General features: G+C 42.9%; 1 protein-coding gene across 9 annotated transcripts in view; it reads left to right on the top strand.

The window, feature by feature from the left end:
* Positions 1 to 18,325, top strand: part of LOC144506949 (gephyrin) — a 489,936-nt gene that overhangs the window by 301,387 nt on the left and 170,224 nt on the right. For all 9 annotated transcript variants that reach the window (XM_078233376.1, XM_078233371.1, XM_078233373.1 and 6 more), the window contains exon 4: positions 7,507 to 7,599. In XM_078233376.1, coding sequence (XP_078089502.1) covers positions 7,507 to 7,599 — 93 coding nt within the window. The remainder of the gene's footprint in view (positions 1 to 7,506; positions 7,600 to 18,325) is intronic.

Below are 18,325 nucleotides of genomic sequence, written 5' to 3'. Positions count from 1 at the left end.
GTTTTTAATAATGTATTAAACCAAATCCATATCTGAACAACCTCTTGTATCTGAAAATTAATTTTATATGGGCGGCACGGTGGCACAATAGTTAGCACTGCTGCCTCACAGCACCAGGGATCTGGGTTCGATTCTGGGCTTGGGTGACAATTTGTGTGGAGTTTGCATGTTCTCCCCATGTCTGCGTGGGTTTCCTCCGGGTGCTCCAGTTTCCTCCCAGTCCAAAGATATGCTGGTTAGGTGGATTGGCTATGCTATATCTATGTAAACAGAGAAAATAGGAGCAAGGAAAGGCCTTCGAGCCTACTCGCCATTCATTATGATCATGGCTGATCATCCAACTCAGTAGCCTAATCCCGCCTTCCCCCCATATCCTTTCATCCCCTTTGCCTCAAGTGCGATCTCTATAGAATTGCCCCTTAGTGTCCAATGGATGTGCAGGTTAAATGGATTGGCCATGATCAATGAATCAACATCCGGAGATAGGGTGGGCGAGTGGGCCTAGGTAAAGTGCTCTTTCGGGGGGCCGGTACAGACTCAATGGGCTGAATGGCCTCCTACTGCACTGTAGCTATTCTATGATATTTATGTAATGCAGGATTTTTCCATTATCTTAACAACATGTTATTAATGTTAAAAAATATATTTCCAAGTTTGTTTTTTATTGTTTCAACTTCTAATGTACAGATCTCAATCTTTATTTCAATGTCTGTAAAATGATGAAATAGTGCATTTTGCTACCTTATTTGCAGTCTCTGAGAAGTTTGCAATGTGATTGGCTGCTCATCCTGCTTGATAACATCACTGCCGCAGGATGCCAAGAGATGGACTTGACTTGGAGCCACATTCCAATTAACACTCAGAGAAATGAAACCCACGCCACAGAGATTGGTACATGTTTGCCGACAGATTAGCTTGAGGTCAGCAGTGAGCACCATCACTTGGCTGCAGACTGAGGCATCTGAGATCATTGTGGAGTTTCTTCAAAATTAACCAACTTAAAGTTGCAAACCAAAAACTAAACCAGATGCAATCTCTTAAATTTCTTCCATGTCACCCTTGCTGGAAATAGATTTGAACAGGAACCTTCTTGCACAGAGATGGTGTTTTCCAAAGTACATAGCATGGACAGTAAATATCTCACCACAGTAAGGAGAAATTAGATTTGAACAATTTAGATTCTGTGGAATAACAAGAGGAAGATCAGTTTTGTAACATTTAGCTCCATAGTATATGCTTTCGTTATTTAGAGGTCATAGAGGTTTACAGCATGGAAACAGGCCCTTCGGCCCAACTTGTCCATTGCCCTTTTTATTAAACCCCTAAGCTAGTCCCAATTGCCCGCATTTGGCCCATATTCCTCTATACCCATCTTACCCATGTAACTGTCTAAATGCTTTTTAAAAGACAACATTGTACCCGCCTCTACTAATACCTCTGACAGCTTGTTCCAGACACTCATCACCTTCTGTGTGAAAGAATTGCCCCTCTGGACCCTTTTGTATCTCTCCCCTCTCATCTTAAACCTATGCCCTCTAGGTTTAGACTCCCCTACCTTTGGGAAAAGATATTGACTATTTAGCTGATCTATGCCCCTCATTATTTTATAGACCTCTATAAGATCACCCCTCAGCCTTCTACGCTCCAAAGAAAAGAGTCCCGGTCTATCCAGCCTCTCCAAACCATCAAGTCACGGTAGCATTCTAGTAAATCTTTTCTGCACTCTTTCTAGTTTAATAATATCCTTTCTTTAATAGGGTGAGCAGATCTGTACACAGTATTCCAAGTGTGGCCTTACCAATGTCTTGTACAACTTCAACAAGACATCCCAACTCCTGTATTCAATGTTGTGACCAATGAAACCAAGCATGCTGAATGTCTTCTTCACCACTCTGTCCACCTGTGACTCCACTTTCAAGGAGCTATGAACCGGTACCCCTAGATCTCTTTGTTCTGTAACTCTCCCCAACGCCCTACCATTAACTGAGTAAGTCCTGCCCTGGTTCAATCTACCAAAATGCATCACCTCGCATTTATCTAAATTAAACTCCATCTGCCATTCGTCAGCCCACTGGCCCAATTGTTCAAGATCCCGTTGCAATCCGAGATAACTTTCTTCACTGCCCACTATGCCACCAATCTTGGTGTCATCTGCAAACTTACTAACCATGTCTCCTATATTCTCATCCAAATCATTAATATAAATGACGAATAACAGTGGACCCAGCACTGATCCCTGAGGCACACTGCTGGTCACAATAGAGCAATTTCTATATTTGAACAGGTGCTACAGTACTTTTTGTCACTATTAGTATTGAATAACTAAGAGGCGTCCTTGCATTTTTACACAAAAGCGGAAATAGCCTACATTTCTAAACATTTTACCTTGCAAATACTTCTGCTTTGAAACTATTAGTAATTGATATGAAAAAATTGTATTGGATACAGATGGTGTGAAACATGCATGTCTTTTCAAACTGAATTATTAATAGGAATTCTATTTTTTCTTTTATTTACATTCTTAACACTTTAGATTGTACTTGAATTTATGTATGTAGAGGTGGAGGATACATGTGAAATTTTCTATCTCCACAAGTGAACAGACTGATAATCTATAAGTGATGGTGTCGTGAGTAATTAATAGTTACAGCGAGGTTGTATCTGCCTGTGTAATGTTGATAGTATACATTTGCTAAGTGATTACATCTGACGTAAATCATTTTCAGTTGGAACCTATATTGATCTGCAGTGTTCTGGTGATAACAAATTCAGGAGTAGTATTCCATCTCATCCACCCATCCACTTTCCAACTTCCCACCATAGTTTCTCTCGCCACCACCTTGCCCTTTTTTCTCTGTTCTGCTTAGAGGAACAAGTCCTTCACCTGATTTTATTTTTGCCAACTTAACTTGAAACTGTACGCTCTTGTTTTTCTTGTTTTGTACACAGCAGAAAACTTCATCTGGGTTTAAATTCAAACCTGTCACAAAACTTTTTTTTTTCATGGTAATTATTCTGATTTTTTTATTCATTCGTGAGACATGGGCGTCGCTGGCTGGCCAGCATTTATTGCCTACTTGCCCTTGAGAAGATGGTGGTGAGCTGCCTTCTTGAATCCCTGCAGTCCACGTGCTGTGGGTTGAGGCAATTCCAAGATTTTGGCCCAACAACTGCGAAGGAACCGCGATGTATTTCCAAGTCAGGATGGTGAATGTCTTGGAGGGGAACTTGCAGGTGGTGGTGTTCCCGTGTATCTGCTGCCCTTATCCTTCTAGATGGAGTGGTCGTGAGTTTGGAAGGTGCTGTCTAAGGATCTTTGGTGAATTGCTGCAGTGCATCTTGTAGATAGAACACTCTGCTGCTACTGAGCGTCGGTGGTGGAATGAGTGAATGTTTGTAGATGTGATGCCAATCGAGCGGGTTGCTTTGTCCTGGATGGTGTCAAGCTTGTTGGGTGCTGTTGGAGCTGCACCCATCCAGGCAAGTGGGGAGTATTCCATCACACTCCTGACTTGTGGTTGTAGATGGTGGATAGGCTTTAGGGAGTCAGGAGGTGAGTTACTCGCCGCAGTATTCCTAGCCTCTGACCTGTTCTCATAGCCACTGTGTTTATGTGGCGAGTCCAGTTGGGTTTCTGGTCAATGGTAACCCTAAAGATGTTGACAGTGGGAGACTCAGTGATGGTTACACCATTGAATGTCAAGAGACGATGGTTAGAGTGTCTCTTATTGGTGATGGTCATTGACTGGCATTTGTGTGGTGCGGATGTTATTTGCCACTTGTCAGCCCGAGCCTGGATATTGTCCATATCTTGTTGCATTTGAACATGGACTGCTTCAGTATCTGAGGAGTCACGAATGAACGTTGTGCAATCATCGGCGAACATCCCCACTTCTGACCTTATGATGAAGGGAAAATCATTGATGAAGCAGCTGAAGATGGTTGGGCCTAGGACACTACCCTGAGCATTCCAGCAGAGATGTCCTGGAGCTGAGATGACTGACCCTCCACAACCACAACCATCTTCCTATGTACCAGGTATGACTCCAACCAGCGGAGAATTTGTCCCCTGATACCTATTGATTCCTGTTTCGCTAGGGCTCCTTGATGCCACACTCGGTCGAATGCAGCCTTGATGTCAAGGGCTGTCACTCTCACCTCACCTCTAGAATTCAGCTCTTTTGTCTATGTTTGAACCAAGGCTGTAAGGACATGAGGAGCTGAGTGACCCTGGCGAAACCCAAATTGGGCATCACTGACTCAGGTTGTCGTGGTTATAAAAGATGAAAGATATTTCTTGGAGCATATGTCACCATTGTGATCACTTTCAAACATTTAATCTCCATACATCACTGCCCTAGGAGCAATGGATAGAGGGCAACTTCTGACAAGAGAGATGCATTTGAGCTGAATTTATATATATCATAAGATGGAATCTGGGTCTGGACTCAATGGAGTTTATGGAATATGGAAGGATGAGGGGCAGTCTCATTGAAACTTACAGAATACTGAAAGGCCTGGATAGAGTGGACGTGGAGAAGATGTTTCCATTAGTGGGAGATGAGGAACCGAGGGCACAGACTCAGAGTAAAGGGACGACCCTTTAGAACCAAGATGAGGAGGAATTTCGTCAGCTGGAGAGGGGTAAATCTGTGGAATTCATTGCCACAGAGGGCTGTGGAGGCCAGGTCATTGAGTGTATTTAAGACAGAGATAGATAGGTTCTTAATTGGTATGGGGATCAAAGGTTATGGGAAAATGGCGGGAGAATGGGGTTGAGAAACATATCAGCCATGATCAAATGGCCAAGCAGACTTGATGGGCCGAATGGCCCATTTAAGACAGAGATAGATAGTTTCTTAATTAGTAAGGGAATCAAAGGTTACTAGGAAAAGATGGAGAATGGGGTGGAGAAACATATCAGCCATGATCGAATGGCAGAGAGCAGACTTGATGGGCCGAATGGCCCAAATCTGCTCCTACATCTTATGGTCTTATGGAATCATACTTGGGTTGAGCTGATTAAGTCTGGAGTGAGGAAAGATGCCTTGAGTTCATGGAATGAAATTACTTTAAGGTTTCAATGGTAAATTCAGAGATTTATCACTGCCGAATAGATAAATCCTTCAAACACCAATCTGGAAGCGCTGATGAACCCTGGAATTAATTTTTAACACACATGGGACCAGATCTTGCGCAACAACAAGCTGGCGAAGGGATGGAGTGGAACATTGCGTGGTGCAGTTTGCTCGATCGATGTTGAGGTGACGCAGCAGTAGCTGTCTGTGTCTGACAAAGGTTTCAGACTGGTGATTAAATGTAAGTGACTGCTGTGGTGCTGCAGAAGTCGCGCTCTTCCTGGCCACATGTTCACATCACCAAAGTGGATCAATCATGGGAAAAAGGCCTTTGTCATTCCTTCCATTGCTCTTGATGGCTGTGAATAGGATAAAGCCCACAAGCAAGAAATATTATCATTTATTTTTCCCTTTATACTGACAGGCAGAGCAACAAAATCGTGCTTTTCCTTTTCATGTGCTGTTCCAATTTTTGGGGTTAAAGCAGTCATTGTGCTTAGATGTATGAATGTCTGGTGTAGTTAGGATCATAGATCTGAAAAATAACAAAAGGTATGAATAGAAATAGCAAATTACATGCCAATCTTTTTGCAGCATCTGGTAACATTTGACTTGATTTTTGATTTGATTTATTATCGTCACATGTATTAGTATACAGTGAAAAGTATTGTTTCTGGCGCGCTATACAGACAAAGCATACCGCTCATAGAGAAGGAACCGAGAGAGCGCAGAATGTAGTGTTACAGTCATAGCTAGGATGTAGAGAAAGATCAACTTAATGCAAGATAAGTCCATTCAAAAGTCTGATGGCAGCAGGGAAGAAGCTGTTCTTGAGTCGGTTGGTATGTGACCTCAGACTTTTGCATCTTTTTCCCGACGGAAGAAGGTGGAAGAGAGAATGTCCGGGGTGCGTGGGTCCTTAATTATGCTGGCTGCTTTGCTGAGGCAGCGGGAAGTGTAGACAGAGTCAATGGATGGGAGGCTGGTTTGCGTGATGGATTGGGCTACATTCATGACCTTTTGTAGTTTCTTGTGGTCTTGGGCAGAGCAGGAGCCATACCAAGCTGTGATACAACCAGAAAGAATGCTTTCTATGGTGCATCTGTAAAAGTTGATGAGAGTCGTAGCTGACATGCCAAATTTCCTTAGTCTTCTGAGAAAGTAGAGGCGTTGATAAATCCTGAAATGAATTCTATAATCTCGTTCGCCTCGCCACCATGCCAGCGAGAACAGAGAATTTGGCGCTCAGTCAAAACTCCATTCACTGCAGCGGGACTGGAGAATCCCAGCCGCGGGCGAGGTTGGAAAATTCCAGCCAATGTTTAACCAATCCCATTTGGATCGCAATTCTTTTATTTTATCCCAGTGATCAGGAATTGAGATCGTTAATATTTAATTTGGATTTGAAGCATTATAATGATAATTGTTAGAGCACCTACAGAAATTGTGATGAATGATACAGCTTCAAGTTCACCTTTTTAAAAACAACTACTGACCTCATTTACTGTCGGTACAGTTTTAGCCACCAAAAGCAAAATGCTGTTTTTTTAAGCTCCTTATCTCAAAATAAATCACATCTCTATTCATAAAAGCTCTGCAGCCAATAGCTTTTTTTAATTCCTTCATGGGATGTGGGCGTCGCTGACTAGGCCAGCATTTGTTGCCCATCTCTAAATACCCTTGAACTGAGTGGCTGGCTCGGCCTTTCTGGAGCAGTTAAGAGCGAACCACATTGCCTTGGACCTAGAGTCACTTGTAGGCCAGACCAGGTAAGGATGGCAGATTTCCTTCCCCAAAGGACATTAATGAACGAGATGGGTTTTTATGATAGTTTCATGGTAACCATTACTGAGACTAGTTTTTTGTTCCAGATTTATTAATCGGATTTAAATTCTGCCAGTGATATAATCCATATACCCAGTGCATTAACCTGGCCCTTGGGATTACTAGCCCAGAGACATTACCACTGCACCACCATCTTCCCAGAGCTGTAATTGAGGGAAAAGAAAGCAAAACAAGTCCACAATACTTACACTTTACCATTCGCTATACCTCAACTCCAAATTTCCAGAGAGTGGCAATCTGAAACTCTGGTTAATGTGGTACAGCACTGTGAGTGTGTGGGCCTATACCTGAGGGTGACAACAGATGGAATAAACCTGTGCAACTCTCAATTGCATTTCTCTACAGCGACTGATGAGAAGAGAATGTTGTTTGCCTTCCATGCGCTGTGTTCAAACTTAATTTCACAAAGGTACCTGATCCTTTATGAGCTTCTTGTGTGTGTGTGTGAGTGTGTGTACGCATGTACGCGCGTGCGCGCGTGTGTGTATGTATATGTATGTATGCAGGATGAACTTATTCATGCTTTTGTGTTCAGATTTTATTCCCGATGCATTAACTTGCATTATTGTGTGTTCTGTTCCAGGAGACTCTCATAGAATGGTGTGACGATAAAGAATTGAATCTTATTTTAACGACTGGGGGTACTGGGTTTGCCCCAAGAGATGTAACTCCAGAGGTGAGTGTCTCAGTATAGATATGCCAAGTAAAACCACTTGCCAAAGTTGATGATTGTTGTGAGCCTCTTTCATTAGTGTAACAGGTCAAAGCAGCAACTTTCATGTATTTTCTTGGTCATGTTGCCATGTCACAAACATGTGAACAAACATGGGTTCATCGAGACCAGTCAGCATGGACTTCTTACAGGCAGGTCGTACTTGACTAACTTTGTGCAATTCTTCATGGAAGTTACAATAGCAGTAAATAAAGGAAATATTGTATATATAGTTTCAACCAATTTTCAGAAATGCATTTATTAAGGCATCACATAAGAAGCCAATGGTGATGGTACATGGAATTAAGAGATGGTAAGAGAGAGATGATTGGAGGGCATAAACTCGCAAAGGAAAGGTGTTTCAAAGGGGCCTACCTTGGGCAGGCTCTATTTATGTAACATTTACCTGTTATTAAAAATCTGTGCATGCCATGCATGGTTTTTCTTATAACCTTAACCTTCTGTTTTTAATAATGCTATCATGTCATACAATGTAAGGTTACTATGTGAACATTTATAAGTAGAAAACCCTGTCTGTCTTTTATTCTGCAGTTGCATAATTGCCACCGCTGGTGTGCTGTCGCCTGCTTTCCCCCGACTTCTTTGTTTTTAATGCTAAAATTTATATTTTCTTACTGCCCTTCTGTTTTTAGTTTCTCTCCGGGTGATTTTTGTTGTTAAATACAGACATACTTTCAGCGCTGCCTTATTCCCAGCTCGCCGTGTCATTTTTCAGCTTTTCGCTTGCCACCATCTTTTTCTCCTGTTTACTGACCCCTGACCTGCCTCCTCCTCTGTAGTTAATTATCAGGCTAGGGACTGCAGCCCATTTTTTGCACTCTTGGGGCTGGATTTTCCAGCCGTGCTCATCCCCAAGACCAGAAAATCCCACCCATGCCAACGGACCTTTGCATGGTCTGCTCCCTGCCCACTACAATTCATGGGGGGGCGGATTCTGTCCTTGATCTCCAAGTCACATCTTCTCTAAGGACATCCCCGATCCTCTGCCATGCTCCCGACCCCTGTCTCTTTGAACTTTATCAGTAAACTCCTAACTTCCACAATCTCTTTGTTAAATACCTTGTTTATGTATTTCTTACCACCCACAGCCAATCTAAATTTTGACCTCGATTCTTCCAAACTTTCTCTCAGATTCTTTACAAATGCATCCTTCTCTGTTTTCCTACAATCCTCCGATTAACCCGATTGGATTATTTTTTTCTCTTTCCCAACTGCTTTCCTGAACAGAATGTTTTTGTTTATAAATAACCATTTTGACAAAACCCGAATTTCTTTAAAACACCCTTCGCTCAACTTACCAAGACCAATAATTAACATGACTACCAATGTCATGTGCACATTTAGCATTACATAAGAGCATAAGAACTAGGAGCAGGAGTAGGCCATCTGGCCCCTCGAGCCTGCTCCGCCATTCAATAAGATCATGGCTGATCTTTTCGTGGACTCAGCTCCACTTACCCGCCTGCTCACCATAACCCTTAATTCCTTTACTGTTCAAAAGTTTATCTATCCTTGCCTTAAAAACATTCATTGAGGTAGCCTCAACTGCTTCACTGAGCTGGGAATTCCACAGATTCACAACCCTTTGGGTGTAGAAGTTCCTCTTCAACTCAGTCCTAAATCTGCTCCCCCTTATTTTGAGGCCATGCCCTCAATTACCCAATTGCAACACTCTGCAAATGCTAAAAAAAATTTAAAATAACAACAGAAAACACTTGAATTACTCAGAAGATTTGACGGTGGCAAGAGAAACCGAGCTAACATTTCAGATCAATGACCTTTCATCAGTTGTGATGAGTGTTTTCATGATTTTCTGTTTTTCTTTAATGCTAACCTCTTGTACCTTTGTTCCATGACTTTAGATATAAAATTAAGGGTTCAGTTGGCCTTTTTATGCTTTATTTGCTTACACTGCCAAGTTTAATGACCTGTGTAACTGCATACTCAGGGTCCCACTGTTACTCTACACCACTTAAAGTATTGCTGAAAAGAGAGAAATGTTGCTGAAGCTTTTCACCCTGCACTCATCAGGCCAAACACAAGAATGCCAAATTTCAAACTATCACAACTTGCAGGAGAAAAGGGCGCTGATTGGTTAGCAGGTTGACTCTTATTTGCCAAGGTGTATCCATGGATAAAATAACACACAACAATAGATTCACCACGTTCCTGGGTAATTCAAAAAATGTGCAAGGCTTGAACATATTCTTTTTATTTTTGTATGAATATATGTCGCTTCTAGTGAGCTTAAATGAGTCATGTTATGAGCTTGACTGATTATTTCAAATTAGTTGTTGGTGCAGCTTGTAATGCACTCCGGATTATCCAGAAAGTGCTCCCAATCGCAACTAACATCGGATCTTTGAATTACCCTGGAGCTTGGGGAGCCTATTGTTTCCCTGTGCTCTGTCCATGGCAGCAACTTAGGCAATCGGAGTCAACTTGCCAACCAGTCAGTACTCTTTCCTCCTGTAGTATAAATCGTTGTGATAGTTAAAGATTTGGTATTCTTGCATTTGCCCAAAGTGCAAGACCGACAATTTCAGCAACTTGTGTCTCTTTGTGGCAATATGGAAGTTCTGTACTACCAAGCAACGGTTGAAAATCTCATTATAAACAGTCTTGGCATTGGAGTTGAGGGAGTTTCCCTTGACACCGACTTGATGTTATGTCAAATGAATTGTGATTAATGCTGTGCAAGACTATGGAAGGAAATGGAGCAGTCAAAAGGATGGGGGAAGATAGAAGAAGGGAAGGGAGAACGGGGAAATGTGGTTGCAGTTCACTCGGATTCCAAGTTGCCGTGGGAACATGCATTTTTCCATGCATGTTGTAGTCTGGAGCTATGGATAGCCATGGTCAAGGCTCCAACTTTCTTTCAGTCACATGGCTGATCAGGAATCTCTCCCGTCCTTGCCGCCCGCCATTGGCGTGTGTGAGAAGGATTTACAGGTTGTTATTCAGTCTGTTTGGCGGCGTTATGAACGCACCTTCCATCAAGTCGCGGAGTGAGGCTCGAACCCGAATCTTCTGGCTTTGTGGCAGAAGCACTATCCACTGCACCACTAAGCTTCCACAGGGAACGATAGTTTAGATGATGGAGTATGCAAATCAGTCAGCAGTCGTGTGCTTAATTTCATTATCCAATTTTAAGTTTTAAATTTTAACCATAAATTAGATAATCACAGTATACAGTTTTGGAGTTTTATGTTATGGGTCTATATTACAATCCACAGGGGGTTACAAAATAGTAGTTTGAAAGTACAAGATTCTCCAAGACTGGCAATCGAGGTTTGTAACTGTACTTTTTTTTAGAAGATGTCCGTCTTGAAGATAGCACAAAATATCCTGGTATACCGCCATGCTGCCACATTGCAGAATGTAATGGAGCTTTTACAACATTTGACAAACAAATGCAGCCCATTTCCTTACTAAACATTTTTTAAAAAATATTTTAACCACTTAACCTTTGAGTTGAAGCATCATAATTTCTTCTTATTGGATCAGATGATTATATTTGTCACTTTTCTTTTCAGTCAATACTGTTCATCCATGGAGAAGCACGTTACAAGATGTAGGAGCAGAATCAGGCCACTCGGCCCATCGAGTCTGCTCCGTTATGTGTGTAACTAGAAATATGTAATGGACAGCAAGGACAGTGGTGGCACATCGGTTCAATCCACTTGCATGAAAGTTCTCTGTCAATGTATCATCAGTTACATTGTTAAGGTTAAGAGAATGGGTGATGGGTGTTAAGTAGCTTTGAGCACATCTAAATAGGCCGTAGCTGGGACACTGGGTTGAGTGGGAGGGAAGCTCTGAGACTGAACAAATCGATAAACTCTCTCAGTAAAGAAAAGTTCTGTGCCTTGATTTTGGCTTTGCCAACCGGCTTAAATCATGTTAATGTTCCCCAGCCTGGATTTATTATTGAGGCAAGGAGCCAGAAACAAGACATTTAATCATCTTGGGGAGTTAAAAGGGAAGAGACAGTACTTTGGTGGCTCCTGTGACTTTCCTTATGACTGGCTCAGAGTGGAGTTGTCAAAGGCTTAATAAATAGTTAGTGTGGACTGAAGTCTAAGTTTCTTCCCAGATTTCTCTTAAAACCATAACTTGTAAGGCCATTCACAATCGCCGAGAGAATTAACCCTGTAAATGAACTTCCAAAAGGTATTTTTAAGTCTTGATTAAGTTGGTGACCCACCGATGGCATAATGATAGTCATTAACCCAAATTAAACCATAAATTGGATCCCATTCTATTGGCAATGGAATTAATGGAGCAAGAAAAATGGAGATGTCTGATTAAATCTGTTATCTGAAACAGACTTTTGATTAGCATTGATTTAGAGTTCCTCTGCCACAGGGGTGTTTTTATTTTTTATATCGATCATTTCGTTTATAGCCTTAATAAGAGATCTTCCCAGTGGTTGGCCTCAAGTTCATAAGGATTTTAATACGACACTGAAAAAGATGACTCTCTATTAGAAAACAGGGAATGAAGTAACCTGACCTTTCTCATCGTTACTTATGAAGAACAGCACTCCACAGCACTGCAACAAATTAGTAACTTCAGACAATTACCACCTTTGATTGTGTACCTACATGAGTAGGTAATCATTTTAATCTTTGAGACATTTAACGTTCTTAACAATTGATTAATGCATAATGCTTCATTTTAGAGCCTGGTAATTCCAGTTGCAATCTCTCAGTACTTTTCGTGGTGTGCTGTGAGTTCTTTTTGAACACCCCGACCTTCTGCATTTGGAGAAGAATATTCCACCTCAGCTTTTTGTTATAGTGCAAACATCATTCTTTTACAGTGCTAAACAATCAACTGAATCATATTTAGTAGCACATGCAGTCTGCGATTCTGTTGCAGAAGACTGTACGCAATGTTAATTTACTAGAGAATTGTGCAGTTTAGCTCAGTTGGCTGGACGGCTGGTTCGTGATGCGGAGAGACACCAACAGCATAGGTTCGATTCCCATACCGGTTGAGGTTATTCATGCCTTCTCAACCTTGCCTCTCACCTGAGATGTGGTAACCCCCAGGTTAAATGACCACCAGTCAGCTCTCTCTCAAAAGGAGAGCAGCATATGATCCTCTGGGACTGTGGCGACATTTACATTTTACTCGATACCAGATAATTGTTACAGTCTATTTATTTGGGGAAATCCCTGATAACTACTCACCTATATCCAACTATAGACAGGGAATCTCTCTCAAGTCAGGCGTGTGATGGAATACTCCCCGCTTGCCTGGATGGGTGCAGCTCCAACAACACTCAAGAAGCTTGACACCATACAGGACAAAACATCCACTTCCTCCACCACCGACATTCCATAGCAGCAGTGTGTACTATCTACAAGATGCATTGCAGCAATTCACCAAAGATCCTTAGACAGCATCTTCCAAATCCATGACCACTTCCATCTAGAAGGACAACCCCATGGGAACACCACCTGCAAGTTCCCCTCCAGGCTAGTCACCATCCTGACTTGGAAATATGCCGCCGTTCCTTCACTGTCACTGGGTCAAAGTCCTGGAATTCCCTCCCTAACGGCATTCTGGGTCAACCTACAGCACGTGGACTGCAGCGTTTCAAGAAGGCAGCTCACCACCACCTTCTCAAAGGCAACAAGGGATGGGCAATAAATACTGACCAGCTAGCAACACCCAGGTTCCGTGATTGAATAAAAAAAGTCTATGGAATCAAACCCATGAACCTATAAACAACAGCATTCCTGAACAGCTTGATAAGGATATGGGGATAAGTTGAGTTGAGGTAGAAGATCAGCCATAATCTGATTGAATAGCTGGCCAAGCTTGAGGGCCAGTGTTACCTACTGCTGCTCCTATTCCTTACTTCCTGACCACACTTTACGAGGGATGTCAAGTCCTTAGGGAGAGCGCAGAAGAGATTTGCTTGAGTGGTACCAGAGATGTGGAAGTTAAGTTTTAAGTTTATTTATTCGTGTCACAAGTAGGCTTACATTAACATTGCAATGAAGTTACTGTGAAAATCTCCTAGTCACCACACTCCAGCACTTGTTCAGATACACTAAGGGAGAATTTAACATGGCCAATGCACTTAACTAACACGTCTTTCGGACTGTGGGAGGAAACCGGAGCACCTGGAGGAAACCCACGCAGACATGGGAAGAACGTGCAGACTCCGCACAGACAATGACCCAAGACAACGACCGGGAATCGAACCTGGGTCCTTGGTGCTGTGAGGCAGCAGTGCTAACCATTGGTTATGAAAGAATCATAGAATAGAATCCCTACAGTGCAGAAGGAGGCCATTCGGCCCATCAAGTCTGCACCGACCACAATCCCACCCAGGCCCCACCCCCACATATTTACCTGCTAATCCCTCTAACCTACGCATCTCAGGACTCTAAGGGGCAATTTTTTTTTTTAACCTGGCCAATCAACCTAACCCGCACATCTTTGGACTGTGGGAGGAAACCGGAAAGGGGATTAGTAAAGCTAGGGGTTGTTCTTCTCAGAAGGAAATCAGCTTTAGTAGAGAAGTGGTTTTGGGGGAAGTTGATGGGATTGAAGGTGGATAAATCTCCACGTCATGATAATCTTCACCCCAGAGTACTTAAGTGGTAGATCCATTGGTGGTTATTTTCCAAAAACTCTGAACTGGTTCCTATAGACTGGAGGGTAGCTAATATAAGCCCGCTATTCAAAAAGGGAAGTAGAGAGAAAACAGGGAACTATAGACCCAGTGAAGCCTAACATCGGTACTGGGGAAATTGCTGGAGTCCATTATCAAGGATTTCATAACTCGGCATTTGGAAGGCAGTGGTATAATCAGACAAAGTCAGCATGGATTTACAAAAGGGAAATCATGCTTCACAGGTCTATTGGAAATCTTTGAGGATGTAACTAGTAGAGTTGACCGAGGAGAACCAGTGGATGTGGTTTATTTAGACTTTCAGGAGGCTTTCGACAAGGTCTCATAGCAGACTACTATGTAAAATTAAAGCACATGGTATTGCAGGTAATGTCTTGAGATGGATAGAAAGCTGGTTAGCAGAAGAGTTGGCATAAATGGGTCTTTTTCTGATTGGCTAGGACCCCAACTGGGGCATTAAGTTTAAAAATTGGCAAGTCATGTTGCAGCTTTATAGAATCTTAGTTAGGCCACATTTAGAATATAGTGTTCAATTCTGGTCGCCATACTACCATAAGGATGTGAAGCCTTTGGAGAGGGTACAGAAAAGATTTACCAGGATGTTGCCTGGTATGGAGAACGTTAGCTATGAGGAGAGGTTGGTGAAACTTGGTTTGTTCTCACTGGAACGACGGAGGTTGAGGGCTGACCTGATAGGAGTCTACAAGATTATGAGAGGCATGGACAGAGTGGATAGTCAGAAGCTTTTTCCCAGGGTGGAAGAGTCAATTACTAGGGGGCATAGGTTTAAGGTGCGAGGGACAAGGTTTAAAGGAGATGTACGAGATAGGTTTTTTACACAGAGGGTGATGGGTGCCTGGAACTCGCTGCCGGGAAAGGTAGTGGAAGCGGATACAATAGTGATTTTTAAGGAGCATTTTGACAAATATATGAATAGGATGGGAATGGAGGGATATGGTCCCCGGAAGGGTAGGGGGTTTTAGTTAAGTCGGGCAGCATGGTTGGCGCAGGCTTGGAGGGCCAAAGGACCTGTTCCTGTGCTGTAATTTTCTTTGTTCTTTGCTGTTTGTTTATATTATATATTAATGATCTGGAAGAGGGAACTGAATGTATTATCTCCAAATTTGCAGATTATACAAAGTTGGGTGAGAGGATGCAGAGATGCTTCAGCGTGATTTGGAAGGCTGAGTGGGCATCTGCATGGCAGATGCAGTTTAATGTGAATATTTGTGAGGTTATCCACTGTGGTAACAATAATAGGAAGAAAGATTATGAATTGAATGGGTGTAAATTGTAAGAGGTGGATGCTCAACCAGACCTTGGTGTCCTTGTGCATCAGTCGTTGTAAGGAAGCGTGCAGTTGCAGCAGGCAGTAAAGAAGGTATGTTGGCCTTCATAGCGAGAGGATTTGAGTGTAGGGATAGGGATGTTTTGCTGCAATTGTGTAGGGCATTGGGGAGGCCACACCTGGAGTATTGTGTGCAGTTTTGGTGACCTTAGCTGAGGAAGGATGTCCTTGCTGTAGAGGGAGTACAGTGAAGGTTTACCAGGCTGATTACTGGGATGGCAGGACTGTCATATGAAGAGAAGCTAAGTTAGGATTATATTCACTGGAGTTTAGAAGAGTGAGAGGGGATCTTTTATAAATTAATAAAATTCTAACAGGGTTAGACAGGATAGACTCAGAAAGAATGTTCCCGATGGTAGGGGAGTCCAGAACTAGGGGTCATAATTCGAGGATAAGGGGTAAACCTTTTAGGACTGAGGTGAGGAGAAATGTCTTCACCCAGAGAGTGGCAAATGTGTGGAATTCTCTACCCAGAATGTAGTTCGGGCCAAAACGTTGTGTGATTTCAAGAAGAAATTAGATATAGCTCTAGGAGCTAAAGGGATCAAGGGATATGGGGGGAAGGGGGCTCAGAATATTGAATTCAATGATCAGCCATGGTGATAATAAATGGCGGAGCAGGCTCAAAAGGCTGAATGGCCTACTCCTGCTTCTAGTTTCTATGTTTCTATGTAGAACAGTGGGAAGAGGAGAGGATTTATTAGAAATGATCAAAATCATGAAGGGCTTTGGTCCAGAAAATGAGGAATAGCTGTATCCAGTGGTAGTCAGAGGATATGGATTGAACATAATTGGCTAAAGAACTGAAGGTAAGATGAGAACTTCTTTGGCACAGTGGATCGCTATGGCCTTAAATCCACGGCCTGAAAGGGGTTGGCAGAACTCGATTCAACAATAATTTTTCAAAGGGAATTGGATAAATGCCTGGATGGAAAATATTTGTAGGGCCATGAGGCCCAGGCAGGAGACTGAGCCTAATTGGCTAGCTCTTTAACCGAGTCGACAAAGGAATGCTGGGCCGAATAGCCTCCTTCTGTGCAGTATCATGCTATGACTCAGAACTAAATCTATTAAAAAAGAAAAATCGTGGCTTTAAATGCGATTTTGAAAAAAAGGATTTTCTAAACATAGTATTATGAAGCTTTTCTTGATCTTAAAAGATCTTCAGCTCCTAACATTGAGGCTGCTGGACAACTATGAGATAGCTTAAGTTTATCAGTTTAAGTTTATTTATTAGTCACAAGTAAGGCTTACATTAACACTGGAATGAAGTTACTGTGAAATTCCCCTAGCCACACTCCGGCGCCAGTTTAAGTCAATGCACCTAACCAGCATGTCTTTCAGACTGTGGGAGGAAACTGGAGCACCCGGAGGAAACTCTCACAGACACGGGGAGAACGTGCAAACTCCACACAGCTGGTGACCCAAAGCTGGAATCAAACCTGGGCGCCTGGTGCTGTGAGGCAGCAGTGCTAACCACCGTGCCACTATGCCACCCCAGATAGCAGCAAAGTATCTGCAAATGTTTGAATTATTATTCAGGGTCGCTAATAATTATATTGTTGTTGGGAACCAGCTGATGATTGCACGTCCACATTGCAAGTTCATCAAGTGTGCATTAAATGCCTGGAACACCACAGTGCAGTTAGCGACAAAAAGATCATTCATGATGCCAGGTTATTGATCAAACTTCACATCAGTGACACTCTTAGAAGAGATCTGTGCAATGCTGATGATAAAGTAACTTTAGCTGAAGATTGAGCATTTCTGTTAGAGGCTATCCAGAGATCAATCTATACCCCCAAGTTTGGAATCAGTGACCTCAGCTACTTACCATCAGCAACCTCTTGTCAGCTGTGGGTTCACAAGTTGGGAACTGCTTCTTTGCATCCCTTGGTAGTTGTATCCATTCTGACTGAACATCAGAGTGACCCAGATTGATCACATCCAGCCCACAAAAATACCTGTGTTGAAAAGTACCTGCGCACGTCCAGACTACATTTTGGATCTACCATGTTGCAACTCTGTTGATACCACAGAGTGGCTCTGAAATTTGGGCACTATTTAGGGCCGAGACTGTGTTCTGGCAACCCTGGATGTGTCAGCAACAAACCCAACCCTCTCCCGTTTAGGTGATGGAGGCACCACACACTTACGTGTCTCTCAATTACTGCCTCTTCATTACCATTCCCGTGTCTGCATGGGTTTCCTCCGGGTGCTCCAGTTTCATAGAAATCATAGAAACCCTACAGTGCAGAATGAGGCCATTCGGCCCAACGAGTCTGCACCGACCACAATCCCACCCAGGCCCTACCCCCCACATATTTACCCGCTAATCCCTCTAACCTACGCATCTCAGGGGCAATTTTAACCTGGCCAATCAACCTAACCCGCACATCTTTGGACTGTGGGAGGAAACCGGAGCACCCGGAGGAAACCCACGCAAACACGAGGAGAATGTGCAAACTCCACACAGACAGTGACCCAAGCCGGGAATCGAACCCGGGACCCTGGAGCTGTGAAGCAGCAGTGCTAACCACTGTGCTACCGTGCTGCCCACAGTCCTCCCACAGTCTGAAAGACGTGCTGGTTAGGTGGATTGGCCGTGCTAAATTGCACCTTAGTGTCAGGGGGATTAGCAAGGTAAATACGTGGGGTTAAGGCCC

This window comes from Mustelus asterias, chromosome 18 (assembly GCF_964213995.1).
Source record: "Mustelus asterias chromosome 18, sMusAst1.hap1.1, whole genome shotgun sequence".
NCBI classification, from domain to species: Eukaryota; Metazoa; Chordata; class Chondrichthyes; order Carcharhiniformes; family Triakidae; genus Mustelus; species Mustelus asterias.
The sequence above is the reverse complement of the archived record's forward strand: the minus strand, read 5'-3'. Positions and strand labels throughout refer to the sequence as shown.